This window comes from Cucumis melo, chromosome 8, assembly GCF_025177605.1.
Source record: "Cucumis melo cultivar AY chromosome 8, USDA_Cmelo_AY_1.0, whole genome shotgun sequence".
Lineage (NCBI taxonomy): Eukaryota > Viridiplantae > Streptophyta > Magnoliopsida > Cucurbitales > Cucurbitaceae > Cucumis > Cucumis melo.
The window spans coordinates 7393866-7411757 of NC_066864.1; the positions used below are offsets into that span (position 1 = coordinate 7393866).

At 30.6% G+C, this 17892-nt stretch overlaps 1 protein-coding gene across 1 annotated transcript; it reads left to right on the top strand.

Moving 5' to 3' along the window:
* The first annotated feature begins 1504 nt into the window (after positions 1 to 1504).
* LOC103485279 (BTB/POZ domain-containing protein At2g13690) lies at positions 1505 to 11092 on the top strand. Its single transcript, XM_008442830.3, has 2 exons — positions 1505 to 2674; positions 9987 to 11092. Exons 1-2 carry the CDS (start codon positions 1937 to 1939, stop codon positions 10923 to 10925), a joined length of 1677 nt encoding a protein of 558 aa, XP_008441052.1. The 5' UTR covers positions 1505 to 1936; the 3' UTR covers positions 10926 to 11092.
* Positions 11093 to 17892: the final 6800 nt, after the last annotated feature.

The following is a 17892-nucleotide window of genomic DNA, read 5'->3' on the forward strand; positions in this document are numbered from 1 at the left end:
ATTTTTAGTTTTCCAAATTTTGTAGTGGTTTGAAAATAATGTGAATTTCAAAGTTCATAGAATTGATTGCAAGTATTTAAACAAATAGTGTTGATTTTTTTTTCTTCGCATGGTTGATTTATTTTTAAACATTAAACAAGTGTTCCTAAAAAAAGAAAAGAAAAAGAAATGAAAAGAAAACATCATAAATCATTTATTTATTGATGGCATGTACATAAATAATTCTTTAAATTCATTTAGTAAAATTACAAGACAACTTTTTCTTGTGCAATAATTTTGAGAAGAGGTGGAGAGGTTGGGAAATGGGAAATTATATCAGAAGAAAAGCAATAATAAATTTTAAAAAAAGTTCATAGCCTCTCTTTTTTTCAATTTAAAAAATATAATAATATGAGTCTTATTCACATAAATGTTTTTTGCTATTTATGTAAGGTTCCTATTATTATTATTGCCTTTTAGTACATTATTTTTTTTTAAAAAAAAAAAAACAAAAGATTTCTCTGGGTTAGTTATTATAATATATTCCTCAAAATTGTTTGAAAAACAATATAACATAGTTTAAATTCTCAATATTATTATAAAGCAACTGAAAGTTGAAACTCAAGAACAATACATTAGAAAGGAATATGGTTAATACTTATCCCTTTCTCTAATAAATAACCTTTAGAAATCCAGATTCCCATTCTCTCAAAATATTAATTTTAAAAAAGACAGATTCCAAAATTCTTTGTGTGGGCATTTCAAGTTTCATACATGTTAAAACACATCTTAGAATCTTTATCTCATTGGCAACTTATTCAATTCATTTTTTTTATTTTAATTTGGCTTTAATTTTCAATTTGTAATTTTTAGTTCAACAATATCTTTGTTTTTATTTCTTTAGGTCTCTAATTCAAGAACAAAGGTAAACATCACAACGAAAGCAACAAGACTTGTATTACCATAAATGAAATCCAAGAAATCAACTAATCATTAGCCAAAATTCATAGAAATCAATTCCTAAAACTATTGTGTTAAATCATCTAAAACCAATTTTGTAGAAAAATGGTGTTCTATTTATGCTTTAAAATGTTAATCGTTAGGGTTTCAATGATATAAATATCTTATTTAAAAGAAGTTAAAATATTTAGTATAATATAAATATAAATTAGAAAATTAATATTAATAATAAAATTATTAAAAATATTTACGGAATTGACTTACCTCAGTTTTTAGTCATGACATTGAAGATTTGTTTGTGATATTTCAATGTTCTTTTTGGAATATTTTTAAAAATATAAAAATTTGACAGAACAAAATCATTAAAAAAATAAAATTTATTACAAAAGTATAAATATTTTAACAAATTTTCTATTATTCATCATTTTTGTTTGTGGCCTAATGAAAATTAAATTATAGGAAGGATTTGAATATCAAAAAAATGAAATTATTGAGAAGGAAGAAGTGCGGCTGAAATAATTGAAATCATAGAGATTCATTGAGGGGACATTGCGTACCCGTGAGAGTTTTACCTTTTCTTCCTTTTTCTCTTTATTTAATCATTGCTCCTTAAACTCCAAAAAAAAGCATTTTTCTTGGGAATCCGAGAAAGATGGAGACCTATCAATATTCAAAAATCCTATTTTTTTTGTGTTCATCTCTCTTCTGTAATCCGCCATTAAACTAACATACCGAACTAAGCTCCAAATTTCCCGATTCCCCATAGCGTTCACTGGCACAACGTCAATAACAAAAAGGGCAATAAAGAAAAAGGGGGTTTCAGTTCAATTCTATCTAACGCCAACCCAATTTTCTCCTTGTGTTTTCCGTCTTTCTTTCACTCACTACTCAGTTCTTTACTCTCAACTTCTCAAAACACCCTTTTGTTATTCTCCTTCTTTTTCCCCTTTTCTCTTCAATTCCCATCTGGGTTTTCGCTGCCGATCCCGTTTCTTCCATGGAGGATTCTTCCCGGAAAAAACCCAGTTCCGTCTGGGAGCCTCGGTCTCGTCGAAGATCTTGGTGTTGTTCTTTTGCAGTGCCGCCTTCCAGTCCTGATAACTTTTTGGTTTCTCGGTCTAGAACCCCTCGTACTAAGTCTGAGAATGTGGCTAAACCTAGTGTGTCTGTGCCTAATTCGCCTCAGAGTTCCAAATCTGGGTTGGGTTTAGTCGGTCGGATTGACCCAAGAAGGATCTTGTCTCCCGGCAGAGTTTCGCCGATCGATTCTGACCAGAATGTTGAAAGTTTAGCGCAAGAAATGAGAACTGAGAACTCTGCTGTTGTTGATTCCATCGTTCAACCGCGAGTTGAGAGCTTTCGGGCTCCGAAGGAAAAGTATCGGGATCCTCCAGCAAGCTTGTCGCGCTCTGGTTCAGCTGTTGGGTGTGATAAGAAGGATATTTTGTTCGATGTGAGATTGAATTTGAGAGCAAAGAATGGTGGGTGCTTGGTTTTGGAGTTGAATTCAGAAGCGTTGTGTGCTAATTCAGAGGTTTTCTCTGAGCTGATTGTGAAACATAAGAAGGATTTAGGATCAAATGGCAGCCCTTCGCGTTCTAAATTGTGTAGAATCGAAGTTCCTGAGGTGGAAAATTTGGGGGTGTTTAGGGAGACGATTGAGCTGATGTTTGAAGATAATATTTCAAAACGACTCTCGAAGATCGGCGTCTATCGAGCTATCGACATACTTGAGGTTAGTGCTTAAGGTTCATGGTATGATGGTAGAGATAGAAAATTGATCTCAATGGTTTTCCTTTAAAGTTTATAATTTGATTGCAAAATTGTTGCTCCTATTTGTGCTTCGTTAAGAATAAGCCTGTCGGGTTTGGGACTTTGGGTGTTAACAGTGTCTCATTGGCCGAAGTCATCGTAAGAACTATTCATCAAGCAAGTCATATATGATATATGTATTTGTTTTTCTTATCAGCTGTTTATGTTTAACCCCAAAAGTTGGGACACCGGCAAGATCTTTGACTCAACAGTGATCCCCTCTGGTCAAAATCTGTCGAACCCGCCTATTAAGTACATATATATATACATATATATAACAAAATCCCTATACCTAATGTATTTTGACCATCAAAAGTTGTGGGGTCGGACTATGTTGTTTTCTGTTGAAATTACATTTGAATGGAAAAAATCGAATTGAACCATTCAATTGCTATTGTTTCTTCAGAAATCTGCTTCTTCGAACTGTTATTAGAATGTTCCTTCCTATTCATGGGAATAAATTTTTTTATGAATAAACGTTTTAGGTACCCATTCATAATAGTTGTACATGCAAGTTGCCCTTTCATATCTGAAGATTTTGTTGGCTGGATTGTGACAACCTCATTAACCTATGTATTCGTTTATGTTTCATGTTCTATTTTGTTATTTAATACACTTGAAACTCTTCAGCCAGGCATGAGGTTTCTTGTGGGAAACTGAAGCTTTCCCCCCTAAAAATGCAGTATCTGCTTGGCAAAATCCTTGGTTGAACCATGCTTCAGTTACCTGTTTGAAAAGAGATTAATGCTCAAAAGATATGAGCATCAAAGGAGTGAAAAGGAATAAAAGAATAAAGTTATAACGGATAAATGAAAGCATTGTAATTTAAACAAATGTCTTGCTGACAATAACCAACTAACGAGTTGGAAAGAGAGTGCCAAGTAGAAGCTTCGAGACGAGTCAACTCTAAGCAATCTAACCACGAACTATATTTGTCTTTAAAAAATTTCTAATTTTTTTCCGACCACAATTCTGAAATTCCAAAGTGACTGAGAACGCAAAGGTAAGGGAAGGCCTTACAAAATCTGAAGGCTGTTAGTTTTGGCATCCGTAAGAGAAAGCCCCCTGCAAATTGAAAATGCGAATCAATGTAAACCAAGAAGCCAACAAGAACGAGCATCCTAAGAATAGAAGTTTGAGAGCTTCATGACAAAAATAACAAATAGAAGACATAAGTCTTAAATGAGGAAGCTTCCTTTCAAGAACTTCAACTAAGACAACTGTTTTGCAAAATCAAGAATGTTAATTCTTTTTGGACTGTTAGAGTTCCACAAGGCTGAGAACCAGTCCTTTTACAATGAAATAGATATATCCAACTTACTAGAAAGAGATTTAACGGAAAAAGGTATCCCCAAATCTAAGTATTCCACTTCCTAGAATCTCCAGAAACCCTAACTTTAGTCTAAGATTAAGATATAAATGCGAATGTTGATATCCAATTTTTTTTTTTTAAGATATATCGATAAAATATTGATATTGATAGATATTTATGTAAATAAAACAAATTAGAAAAAACAATTAAGAATGCTAGTGATCCGTAAATCTCCAAATCTCCGATTTGTATGTAAAACAAATTGGATCCTTCGGATTTCCTAGCGAAGTGGCCCATATGATTGAAAATCTTTTTTCTTTGGAAAGGGAAAGAGGGTGGATCCAATTTGCTCTTTGTCAGTTGGGTAAAATTATCTCCTCTCCTAGTTTTTGCAGTTTACGTATTTCTCATCTAAACCCGAGGTATGAGGGTCTCCTTGCCAAATACATTTGGAGATTTAGGGTGGAAAAGTATGCTTTCTGGAGAAGGGTCATTGCTGCCAAATTTGGCTCCTCCATTAGTGACAAGTTACGACAAAGCTGGTTCCCGCTCAATGTTCACTGCTAAAGGCCCATTTCTATCTTTTACCCCCTGGTGGATCAACATGCTGCAGTGACTCTTAAGAAACGGGCGTTCTGTCTCATTTTGGTTTGACACATGGGTGAGCACCCATCCTTTACACACGACCTTCCCCAATTTATTTGCTCTTTCCCTTGCAAAGCTCTTAATGGTTTTGATTTTTTGGAAGGCAATAGGGATGTTGGGACCTTAAACTCTACAGACGAGTTGGAAATTTATTAATGGATCGATCTATCTCTTGTACTCACAAATTACCGACCTCAGCAAACTGATGATAAATGGTATTGTAAACGTGAACCATCTGGGATCTTCTCCACAAAATCTTGGATTGCCCTCAAGCACCACAATGGCACTAATGTTTTTACAGGTCCTACCAAAGCTATATGGTCTGACCAATACCCAAAAAAGATCAAATTCTTTTTGTGGGAACTAACACACAAGACCGTTCTTACACACGACAAGCTGCAATGTCAATTGCCTTCTTTGGCAATCTCCCCTAGCTGGTGGACACTTTGTAAGAAAGATAACGAGACTTGAAAGCCACCTCTTCATACTCTGCCCTTTGTATAACAGATTTTGGAACTACATTCGTTATGCATTTAACTGATCTGCAGTCTTTCCATCGGATATCGCTAGCTTTCTATCTTTTATTATCAAGAGCCACCCATTCAAAGGTAGAAAAAGCCTCCTTTGAATGCAGCTCATCAGAGCCTTTTCATGGTCAGTGTGGACAAACGATATACTCATATCTTCAATGAAAAAGCTCAACATTTTTGCCTTATTCTTGATCATATTCTCTACATTGCTATCTCTTGGTGTAAATTGTATGAATTGTTCCATTCATATATTATTCACTATTGACCAGTTGGAGATGTTTGTTGTACGACAAATAAGGCTCTGGTAGACTAAAAGCAATACTTTCAATTTGACCACTCCTAATAAACCACCTCAAAAGCTTTTTCAATATCAAGCTTTAGAATCTAAAGCTCTTGCTTCTTAACTCTTTGCTCCTCCACTGGTCCACCACTTCATTTATTGGATCTAAGATTTGTCTACATTCACTAAAAGCACTCTGAAAGGGCAATATCCTAAGAAGTTTAAGTTCTTCCTGTGGGAGCTATCTCTCAGAGACACAAATACTCATGAAAAGCTTCAAAGAAGATTGCCTGATATGGTTGTCTTCACATTGGTGTTCAATATGCAAGCAGCAAGCTGAATCTCAGGAACACCTTTTGATTTCCTGTTCATTTGGCGATCCTTTGGGAACTTCCCACATTCTCTCTATGTTCGATTGGCAAGTTGTTCTCCTAGAAGAACCTTTTTTCAACACTACCCGTTTACCTTGTTCCTTTCCAGTTGGAAAGGTCTTTTGTAACTTCTCTATGGGTCTTCCCCCTCTTTTGTAATTTCCAACTGATTCATGATTCTTTTTTGGGATGATTCATGTGATGAAAATGGTATGCATAACGTTAATTGGATTACTGCTCAGCACCTTAAGCTTCTTGGTGGTCTTGGCATTGGCAATTTTCGTCATCGAAATTTTGCCCTTTTGGCTAAGTAGATCTGGAGGTTTTTACATGAGCAAGATGCTTTGTGGCATTAGCTCATTGTGGCTAAGTACTATTATCCCTCTTGTGTTTGGCCGACTATTGTTAGAAGGTTATCAAAGTCCCTATGGAGCTTCATCTGCCATACTGCTGACCTTGTATTTTCTAGGACTCAACATTTTCTGCGTACGGGTGACGCTATCTCTTTTTTGGAAAGATCGATGGCATGATTGTGGTATTCTTTGTGATTTTTCCTCATTTGTTTCGTCACTCTTGTGCTCTTGATATTTCTGTTGCTGAAGCGTGGCTTGCTGATTCTAAGACTTGGGACTTGCACTTTAGATGTAATTTTACTGATCAAGTAAAATTAAGGAATGGGGTATCTTTGTCCACTATTTCGTCTTCTAGCAGATTTCGTATAGCGCCTGATTCTTGGAGATGGACTATTGACTCCTCATCTAAGCTATGAAATGTATGATCAATGACTTGATAGGTGCTTTCGAGCCTTCTGAAAGGGACTTTTATTCAATCATTTGGATGGATCACTTCCTGAAGAAAATTAAAATTTTTCTTTAGGAGCTTAGTCATAAAGCTATAAACACTGCCGATCGTCTCCAACGTCGTATGCCTTGTATGTCTCTTCTTCTTTTTGGTGTATTATGTGTTGTGATAATGCTGAATCCCCTGCTCATCTTTTTGTTCATTGTCCTTTTGCTCAACAATTTTGGGATCTCACTTTGGAGGCTTTTGGTTGGTCTACTGCCTTTTCCAATGACACCTTGAACATTTTCAGCTCTCTTATGGTGGGTTATCCATTTCTTGGTTGCAAGAAGGTTAGTTGGCTGGCTTTCTTTGGGGTTTCTTTTTGACTTTATGAGGCAAGCATAATAGGCGTCTTTTTCAAAATTCTTTTTCATCTCTTAGTTCTTTTTTTTGACAATGGTATTGTCCCTGGCTTTTTATTGGTGCAAAATTGGACACCCTTTTAAGAACTTTAGCTTATCGGTCTTAGTTGCTAATTGGCGCTCCTTTTGTGATCACCTTTAGGTGCTTGGGGTTTCCCCATAGTTCATTTTATCAATGAAATGTTTGTTTTTTATTAAAAAATGAAGTTGTTTCTTTCCGAAAAATAATAATGAAAAAAAAAAAATTAAATTAAAAAAATCCAATATAAGTGGAGACATTATCTGCTGTAAATGTTCAATGAGAACCTTGGCAAGGTTCTTATAAACCGAGGAGGTTAAATTGGTGACATGAAAGTATTAAGTAACTGTCTAATAACTTTATCACTTTTAATTTTTTACATGGAGGTTATGTAAGTACTAAAACATGTCTTCTAGTCGTTTTTCTTGTATATGCGTTTGGGAGAAGCATATGATTATGGCCACTTGGTATAAGAGAGTCTCTTCAGTTATTTCTATTATTGCACTAGCTTGAAGACCTTTTTGTAATTTCTTTTGCGAGGGTTCTTCTTTTGTTATTCATTCAATCAAAGAAACTGTACCATAAAGAAATATTTAAAAATTTAAATCACCTCTTGACCTTTGGTTAGAAACTCAAAGTTCTGGATATCTAATCTGGTGTAGTCTTTTCAAAACCATAATTCTGGATCCAGATTCTTAACTGCTTTCTTAGTTAAGGAAACTACACCAATCAGCTGATGAATATGTTTCAAGAAAATGTAGAATATTCTTGATTATATTACTATTATTTGTGTTTGAAGGTAACGAAAAAAGGTCTTTGAGTCCAGTTCTTATACTTGACTCTTATGTTGTGTTCCTCATACCTTTATTTCTTTTAGTATTGTATGTTTATAATTTATAAATGTATCAATTTAGTTTGACAGATTAGTCTAGTGAAATAATTAATCGAAGTGGAAATAGCAGTATGTAGAATTTGATCTCAAAGACAGGCATAAAACACTATACGAACTAGACCTCACATGGAAATTCTGTTACATGTCATTTCTAACAAACAAAGACAAATGCAAGGACGCTATATGTTAAATGACTTAACATCATCTTATAAAGAAGTAAGTTTATAGCCAATAATGCATATGGATTTACATCCTTATAAGAAACAAGTTTGGTTTGAGTCATTTTCAAATGATTATTTAATGGAAAACCAACTTCACAAAAAAGCAAACTTGTAAAAAGAAGCCGACCAATCTGGCCTCTCTCCAAAACCCTGCTATCCCCCAAAATATCATTCTATACCTCTGGAGCTATATGTTCTGCGAAGTAACCAAACAAATTTTCTTCCAAGGAGTCTTGTCTCTATCTTAGAAAGGTTTAAGAAACAGAACATAGTCCTAAATTTGACCAAAAGGCTAAAAAATCTCTAGAAAAGAATTTTATACTAGTATAGTGAAAAAAGGTATCTGAACTGAACTGCTTCTGAATGACATTTTAACTAGGAATCTGTGACCACTCAAGAAAATTTTACTGTTTTTAAGATTTAAGGAGAATCTGAAGAAATTTGACAAACTGAAGGGACAATCAACTAAGAGAAAAAAGGCTGCAGGCAGATGTCAAGGATCAAAATACGAAAATCTCTGATCCTCAGTATCGCTCAATACCAAACCGGCACCCAGTTCAATAAAGCCCATATTCACAATGGTCAATGGCCTCATGCCTCGAGAAGCAATCATTTTTGAGTGGGGAGTGCCATGGACATTTTTTCAAGGGAGCTGTGCATACTTTAGTGTGCACCCTTCTCGCTAATCTTCAAAACAATATCCCACCTAATTAAATGGAACCATAATTTATTATCTTTCTTGTATAGATCTTTTAAGTTTTGTCAAGGAAATAAAATGGAACAAATATTTAAAAAGATACTCAAATACTAAAGGTACTCAAGAGGCTAGTGCTATAACGTAACCAATAAAAAATTGAGGTTGTCAAGTGAATTGTGCTTGTGATGAAGCCTTGATCCGCTGAAATGGGTCCTTCACCGATCCCATTTTTTCTTGGAAACATTTTCTTAAATAAGAAAAAAAAATCTTGTAATATGAATGTATTTGAATCGTTTCGAAGATAACCTTCCTTTTCGGGTCAAATAAGTTGAATTACAAATTTAGTTCCTAAACCTTGAGGTTTGTGTCTATCTAGTTCTTGGAACTTTCAAATTTTTAAAAATTCATGTATGTACAAGACAATTGAAAGTTTAGGAACTTGTTAAATATTTTTGAAAGTTTAGGACCAAGTAGACCCAAACCTCAATTTTGATGAACTAACATATAATTTTAACCTCATTCTTATTTTTGTTTCCTCATAGCCCCTGAGTCCTTTGATTTTTCAATGTTCCTATGTTTGAAACTGGGAAATAATTGGTATCCTAAGCAAAAGACAACATGCATGATTAATTGAATCCAACTGCCTTTCTCCATGTCCACTTAGATGAATAGAATATCTTTTACCACTGACCTTTGCGGTTACCAAAAATTGAATTGTGCATGCCACCAATATAGTATTTAAACGTATGATTTGAAAATATTTTTAGTATTGGAAAATTCAACCAGTCTTTTATCATATAGTTTTAGATTGTATATAATGATGATGACAAACTGAGTAACCAAAACTTAGATTTGGGATTTAACAATGCATGTGCTAAAATATACATTATGTCAAACTCGCAATATAAACATCTCAAGTTTTCAAGACATTACTAAAACATATCAAGTGTGTTAAAGCTATGATCTATTCTCTTTTTGAATTAGTCATTTTATAGATCAAGTGTGATTGATGTTCCATCAGTGAAAATCCAGTACTAACAAGTAATACATTTTTATCACTTAGGTATCTGCAAGTATCATGTTCACAAAGTGTGTTGCTTCATGCTTAAAGTACTTGGAGGCTGTGCCTTGGACAGAGGAGGAAGAAGAGAAACTAAGGAATCTGTTTATAAAAGTCAAGTTTGATGATGCAACAAGTAGAGATGTCATGGCTAGACTACGCTTGCTCGATTCAGTAATTTCACAGCAAGGCGTAGCCAGCAGGCTTGTTTGGTCTATTTCCACGTGTTCGAATTCCATTGCAAGAAATGAACTGAAATCTTTAGTCAAAGGTCTTCTGTGCAAGAGTTCAGTTTATGAGAAAGATCATCTGGACCTCAGTGAAGAGGACCTCTATGCAGTTTTCCATACTTGTATAGCTTCATTAGTCAGTCTTTTGAAGGGATCCTCCCATGCCGTCTGCCCCGAAACACATGTAAAGAATATAACCGAGAAGCCATTAATTGAACAGATCGCTACGGAGGTAGATACCATCAACTGGCTGCTTGAAATTTTACTCGATTGGCAAATGGCTGAAGAATTTGTCAATATATGGGCAGAACAGAAAGAACTGATTAGAATGCACGATAACACTTCACCTATGGTTAGGTACGAGCTCAGTCGGGTTTCAGCAAACTTATTCATTGCAATAGGGACAAGAAAATTGAATTGTCGTTCGGAAACAAGGTCTGGACTGCTGCAAGCGTGGTTTGGTCCAATGCTACTAGATTTTGGTTGGCTACAACGCTGTAAAAAAGGCCTAGATATGAAAATGCTGGAAGAAGCCATGGGTCAGGCATTACTTACTCTACCTATGAAACAACAGCATTTGCTATTTATGGACTGGTGTAGGTTCTTCTCGAAACGTGGTACCGAGTGCCCTAATCTCAGCAAGTCGTTCCAAATATGGTGGCGTCGTTCATTCCTAAGAGGTTCTGAGACCTACTCCATTGAATCTAGGTAGCTCCTCTCCTCTCCCTTCACCCACTTCTTGAGTTATAGCCAAAGTGAAGCAGTTGTGTGTACACCTTAAAGTTAACAATAGGGTTGTTGTAACAACTTTTAGAGCAACAGACAGAGTTTATAATTTGTAAGTTACTTTGTGGAAATTATATATCTTCTTTAGTGAAAGGCTAATCAGACTTATTCATGTAGGTTTTTTCATAACACCACACCTTAAACAATCAAGTTTATTGCTGTAATTATTCATTACATGTTAAGTGAATGAATCAAATCTATGATTAAGATTTGCTATCCCTTCCATTGAAATGACATCAGCTTTAAACCTTATCAATCACTTTTCATAGATTGACATCTTTTTTTCCTTTGCCAAGATAGATGTATGCAAGAAACAAGATCTTGAATTATATAAACTCCAAAAAGAGTTTTATTTATTTATTTATTCATGCAATATAATGTTTATTTAGAAGATTGGAAAATCCTACCGACCTTTAACTTTGTTGATTTAAATAATAATGATGATAATTGATAAATAAATATACAATGATGAAGGGATTGAAGGAAGGGAATTTGGGGGTGGCGGCCGTGTGTTCACACCTTGTGGTCTCGATTTAAACATCTTTTTGTCCCACAACCTAATCCACCAATAATCTTTGTTTTTAAAACAAAAATACCTTTTCTTTCTTTTCTTTTTCTCTTTCGTGTTTGTGGTGGGACTCTTTCTTGAAGTGACACCTCATTAGTGATTATTTACCTCCTTACTTATGCTCGAGTTTACGCATATTCATTTAGTATTTAATTAATAAAGATATTTCTCTTTTTTTTAAGGTTCGATCAAAGTATATACTATTAACTTTAGGTTAGAGGTTCGATTCCACATTCTCTAAAGTGTTTAGTTAATAAAAACATTTATAAATGTTATATATAAGTTATTATGATATGATAGAATATAACATATATGTATCTCTCGATTGATTGATTGGTGTTATTAGAGTTTTTTATTTTTAATATATAAATATTTATATATTTTTTATTCATCCTTTTTCTTTAAATTATCATTTTATGGTTGCTATATATAAATAAATGTGTATGATTTAGGTTTAAGCTCTACAACACATACCTAAATTTTTGGGTAGGTTTTCAATTATGTACTATGATTGTGACACATGTTTCTTTACCCTTATATATTTTGACATTTGTTCCACTAAAAATGATGTGAAAATTGCCTTTGACTAATGTGTAAAATTTAAAAGGTACCATAGTATCATGTTCACGATCTACTTTTCACACATCAACCATCAAACCGATTTATAGAATTTAAAGTGAATGTTTTTCTTTAATCTATATATATATATATTTAACATAAAATCTATAGGGATAGATCATTTTCAATTTCATGACCCCAAACACATTCCTTCTCTTTATTCTTGCATACAAGTAGGTCCCATATACCCTCTCCCCTTTTTCAGTGGTAGAGTTTGTTATAACTTAATAATTGGTTCCATCCCATGCTTTCATATTTTAGTCGTTCAAATTATATATATAAGTTTATAAACATCATTTCTATCTCTTTAGACACAAAGACAAATGAAAAAGATTACATATGTGAAATTTAAGCCTAGTTAAAAAGGAGGCTAATAAGCAAAGTAACCACTAAGCTACCTATAAATATTAAAAATTATATAGTTATCTTTATATATATTATATACAGACGATAAAGTTGAGAAGAGGTTCGAGCTCCCACAGAGTCTATACTAAATACATCGGTGTTTACATGTAATTTGAAAATAAGGTGTTGGATTGAAAACTATGAAAATTAAATAAGTTTAATATTACAAATTGAACTCAAATCAAATCGTTCAATTCAAACAAGAATTTGGATAATTTTTTGTATTCAATTACCAAGCATGAAAAAATATATATATATATATATATAAAAGAAGTTTTTTTTTTTTTTTCTAAATTTGATTTAGAATTTAGCTAAATCATATAATGTTATTTTCATGGGAATTTTTTTTTTTTTGACATTTTTTTCGTTTTTAAAGTCCAATACATATATGTCAAAATTAGACCATATTTGTCAAACTTTTGTGTGTGTAGAATTTTAGAATGGTAACCTCGTACGTACGGTTTTGTTTTCAACTACTTTTACTAAAATTTCAAATTTCAAGGATAAGTTTGACAATCAAATTGTTCTCAAATTTAATATTTATATAGAATTAACGAATCAAATAATAATTAACAATTAACAATCATAAATTATAAAGGATAAAATAAAAATTAAGCAAAACTAATAAAAAAAAATTAAAAGATTCTATGAATCAATAATTGGTTGAAAAGGCAGTTACAACAGATAAACTAGAAGATTAGAATTTATTGGTTCTTTCTAATCATGATGTGAATTTTTAAATATAAAGGCCCATGATTTATGCCTTGGTGTTATTTGGGAATTATGTTAAAAAAATATTGTTCTATATATTTTCTTTTTCTTTTTATTATTATTATTCATTAGAATAAAATTTTAGAGGAACAATTATCAATATTGAATAATGTTGTTATACTGTAGTGTTCAACTAAGTTTTTTGAGTAAATTATAAATTGAATCTCTAAAGTTTTGTGTGTTATTTAATTTAGGTGACTGAAATTTCAAAATTATGAAATTAGTAATTCTTTAATTTTGATTTTTTTTTTAAAAAAAGAACAAACTAATTTACTATAATTGAAGTAAAATTTATATATATTTTTTATTTATTGATTAATATTTAAAATTCTTAAATTTATAATGAAATTATTGCACGTAGAAGTAATGTTTAAATATTTAGTAGATAAGACATTGAAAATTTAATGTCATAGTTAACTTAATTAGGGTTTCAAAAAATTTTATGTAAATAAAATTCCTTATGAGTTGTCATTAAAAGCATAATTTACATAGCAAAGTATTTCCACAACAAATTAAAGTAAGTTAAAAAGAAATGTTATAACATGTGTTCGTATAACTCACAGCACAAGGCAAGTAGTTCAAATACATCATACATAATTAATTGAAAAGTTTGTGTCAATTAAAATTTCAACCTTATTAAACCAAAATACTGTGAGATATCAATATCATAGGACTCATGTATCACAATTTTACATTTTAAGTAAACTTAAAATATAGAAATACTAGTCAACAACAATTTAACTAAAGTAAACATCTCATTACACCAATAATCTTAATTGTTGTAGTAGAGGTTAAAAAGAATAGAGAGAGAGAGAGAAAATGTAAAATGGGATGGTCCATCACTTACTTCCTAGGTTTGTATTTGAAGTCTCAAACTCAAAAGGATTTAAAAATTGAATAATGCAAATTGTGGCATTAAAAAGATATTTTGAAATAAATAAATAAAAAAAAAAAAAAAAAAAGGATGCCACGTGGAGGACAGGGTCATTGACAAAGAGTCAAGACTGAGTCCCCAATAAGGTCTCCTCTGCCCATTCTGACTCATTCAAACGCGGCTGCTTCCATTTCTTTTTATTATTATTCAATTCTATATATATGTATATATATATTTATATATTTCCACCGCACTCTTCTTTTCTTTTCTTTTTTTCTTTTCTTTTTTCCTTTTAATAATTATTTTATTGTATAAATTGAAATTAAAAAGTGTGGATTCCTACAAAATCAAAATCAATCATATTCTAACCTTTTTGAAATCTTCTTTTACTACTTATTTCCCTTTCTTCTCTTACCAATTAGGTTTGATTGGATCTCAATTTTATTGGATCGAATGTGTGCGCTTGTAGTTTATAAACTATGATACCATATTTGATAGTATGTGATTTCATCTCAAACTCAAAACAATGAGATAGATTTTTTAGGTTGTTTTTTTAAATGTAAGATTCTCAACGACTTAACACGTTTTATGATTTTTTTTAAAATTTTTTTTCTTTGGCCTATTTCAAGATCTAGTTAAATTTTTAAAATTATATGATCTATCTTGCTAATTTAAGAAAATAAGTTTTATTGATTGAACTATATACCCGAGTTGATAAAATCTAATACTATAAATTAAAAAGCGAAAGATATGATGGGAAGTCATGGGAACTTATTTGTTAAAATTAATTTGTTACGAGTGTGATTTTTTTCTTAATATGTAGTATGAGAAAATCAACACATCAATTTTTTTTCTCGATTGAGTGCATTATGAAATAACTCGACTTAAAACAAAAAAGAGAGACACAATGAAATATGCGAGGAGTTGAGAGTGAAACTCCTTCACTATCAAATCAAATGAGTGCATTGTGAAATAACTCCAAATGATAAGAAGAGGATCAAAGAATTTGAAAAGCTAATTAAATAAGGAATTATCCCTTATTTATCGCCTTTCTTTTTTGAAATAACTCGACGGTAAGAATCAAAAAATTTGAGAAGCTCATTAAATAAGGATTTATCTCCTTTTTATGATTTGAGAAATCCATATTAAAAAATTAGGCCCAACTTTTCTTCAAAAGATGTCTACAGTACAAACATTGCGTTAATTGACGAGCTAGGTTAGTATTAGCTATTATAGATTTGGTTTAAATTTTAAAAATAAAATTAAAATTTTAGCGGTTATAATTTGGAGAATTAAAATTAAGGTCATACAATTTTGAAAATTAGAAAATAGTCATTATGATTCGTTAAAACCTCGTAAATAATCCATATAGTTCGATAAAATTATTATAAATGGTTTCGTGACTAAATTATAACTTAATTAACCCATTAAAAAATATCATTTTATTGAAAAGAAAATAAAATAGGTAAGTTGTTGGTTGATAGGGCAACAAATAAAGATGATATTTTACTCTAATTTACGTGAGACAATAATGAAACTTTGCAAATTTTAAAATATGCTAATCATGTGGAATTAACTCCAAGAGTTATAAAAAATTTAAAAAAAAAAAAAGAAAAGAGAGAGAGAGAGAAGAAAGAAAAGAACCAATCATTATCATGTGGAATTAGACAGACTAATTATTTAATTTGATTGTTTAATTTAAATTAGAAAAAGAAAAGAATTGGTAATATATATATATATATATTGGTTCAATTTAAAGTTGAATTCCAAGAATGGAGTAATTTAAGATGGCAGATTAACGCAGTTGATTGTGGGGGGTTTTTCTATTTATTTTAAATTCAGAAATAAACAATTTAGTATTTATGTGAAAGAAATAGCAATTTTGATAGGTCAACCCACAAATCGGTCTTTTCAAACACTGACTTACCACTTTTTTGGATCCCATCTACTCTTTTATTTTTTAGATAAGAACATTAAATGTTTTGCCTAATTAATGCATCTATTTTCTTTTTTATTTTATCAATCATATATCTATATATATATATATATATATATATTCATATTAAAATTAAATAACTAAAATAATTGTAAATGATTTTTTTCGATATTTATAAAAATAACAAAATTTTAAAATCTATGGGTTCTAGACACTGACCTTAAAATTGATATATATATATATATATATATATATATATATATATATATATATATATATATATATATAGAATTCTATAGTATCTATTATCGATAGATTTTTAAAATGGAAAATTACAAAAATAGAACATTTGATAAAAAATATTTAATAGAAAAATTAATTATAATTAATGTTTTTTATTTTTTTAATGAAGTGTAAATAGTGGATTGATTTTTCTATTTTTGAAAAAATTTCTTATAAAATTTTGCTATATTTTATAAATATTATGTATATTTGAAAATAACGTGTATCAATTTTGTAAAATTTAATATATTATTATATTAATTAATTAAGATAAATATAAAAGAAAAATTTAACATAATAACATTAGATAAAAAGTAAAATTGAAATGGATGATTATATAACTCAACTTAATTACTAAAAATAAATAAAAAAGAGTATAAATTAATTACAATATTAACAATAAAAAAAATATATATATATATATATATTTGAAAATTTATGAAAAACATGTTAAACAAATAGACCATTAAACTAATACCTTGTTGATCTTGAACAATTAAGTTTATTATAAATCTTACTTTCACTTATTAAATTATAAAAACTACAAAAAAAAAAAAAAGTTTTGAAAAACTTATTTTTATGAAATGGCTAAAAAGTCTAACTATTCTATCGGTTCTAAATTTTGTAATTTTTTAAAATGAAGTTTAAATAAATAAATAAATAAATAGATTAGTACATAAATAAATCGTTCATAATTAATCCATCAATATTGTCATCAAATCAGTCGCTAATAATTTGTTAAAAGTTATAATTATCTTTTTAACGAAGGGATTAGTTTTTCTTTTCCTTTTGTGAGACCCACCATTATCAATATGCTTAATTTTTTCTTTTCTTTTTCTCGTAAGGAGGAAAAGCTTTCTATTATGTTTTTTTTAAAAGGAAAAAAGCAAGATATTTTTTTTTTGAAAAGTATAATATATATCTTTATGATTTAGGAGCAGATTTCAATATGAATAATTACGTTGACATTTAATTCCATTGAGGAATGTATAGGTTTACTATCCAATTTTGTCAACAATGCTTTTTAAAAACTACAAAATAGTACAACTTTTTTCATGTCAAAAAGTCCATTTTCACGAGGTCCTTTAAAAACTATTTATCATGTTGATTTATTTTTAAATGGGTTAGATCTAAAAGGTCATGAACTCTTCAATGATTATAATTTACAAGAAAAATTAAAATTGAAAGGCATATATATATATATATATATATATATATATATATATATATATATATATATATACTTGTGGGCTAAGACATCCATACTTTAGTTTTTGAATTATTACGTGTTGCTATTGATGATATAAATTTGATGTTTGATGTCAGCTTCCTTATAGATTAAGTGTCATATAATCAATAAGCTTTTAATATTATTGTTTTTTTGTTAAAAGATGTTGATGTAATTTGGTTAATGTAGCTTTTAATTGTTTAGGAAAGAA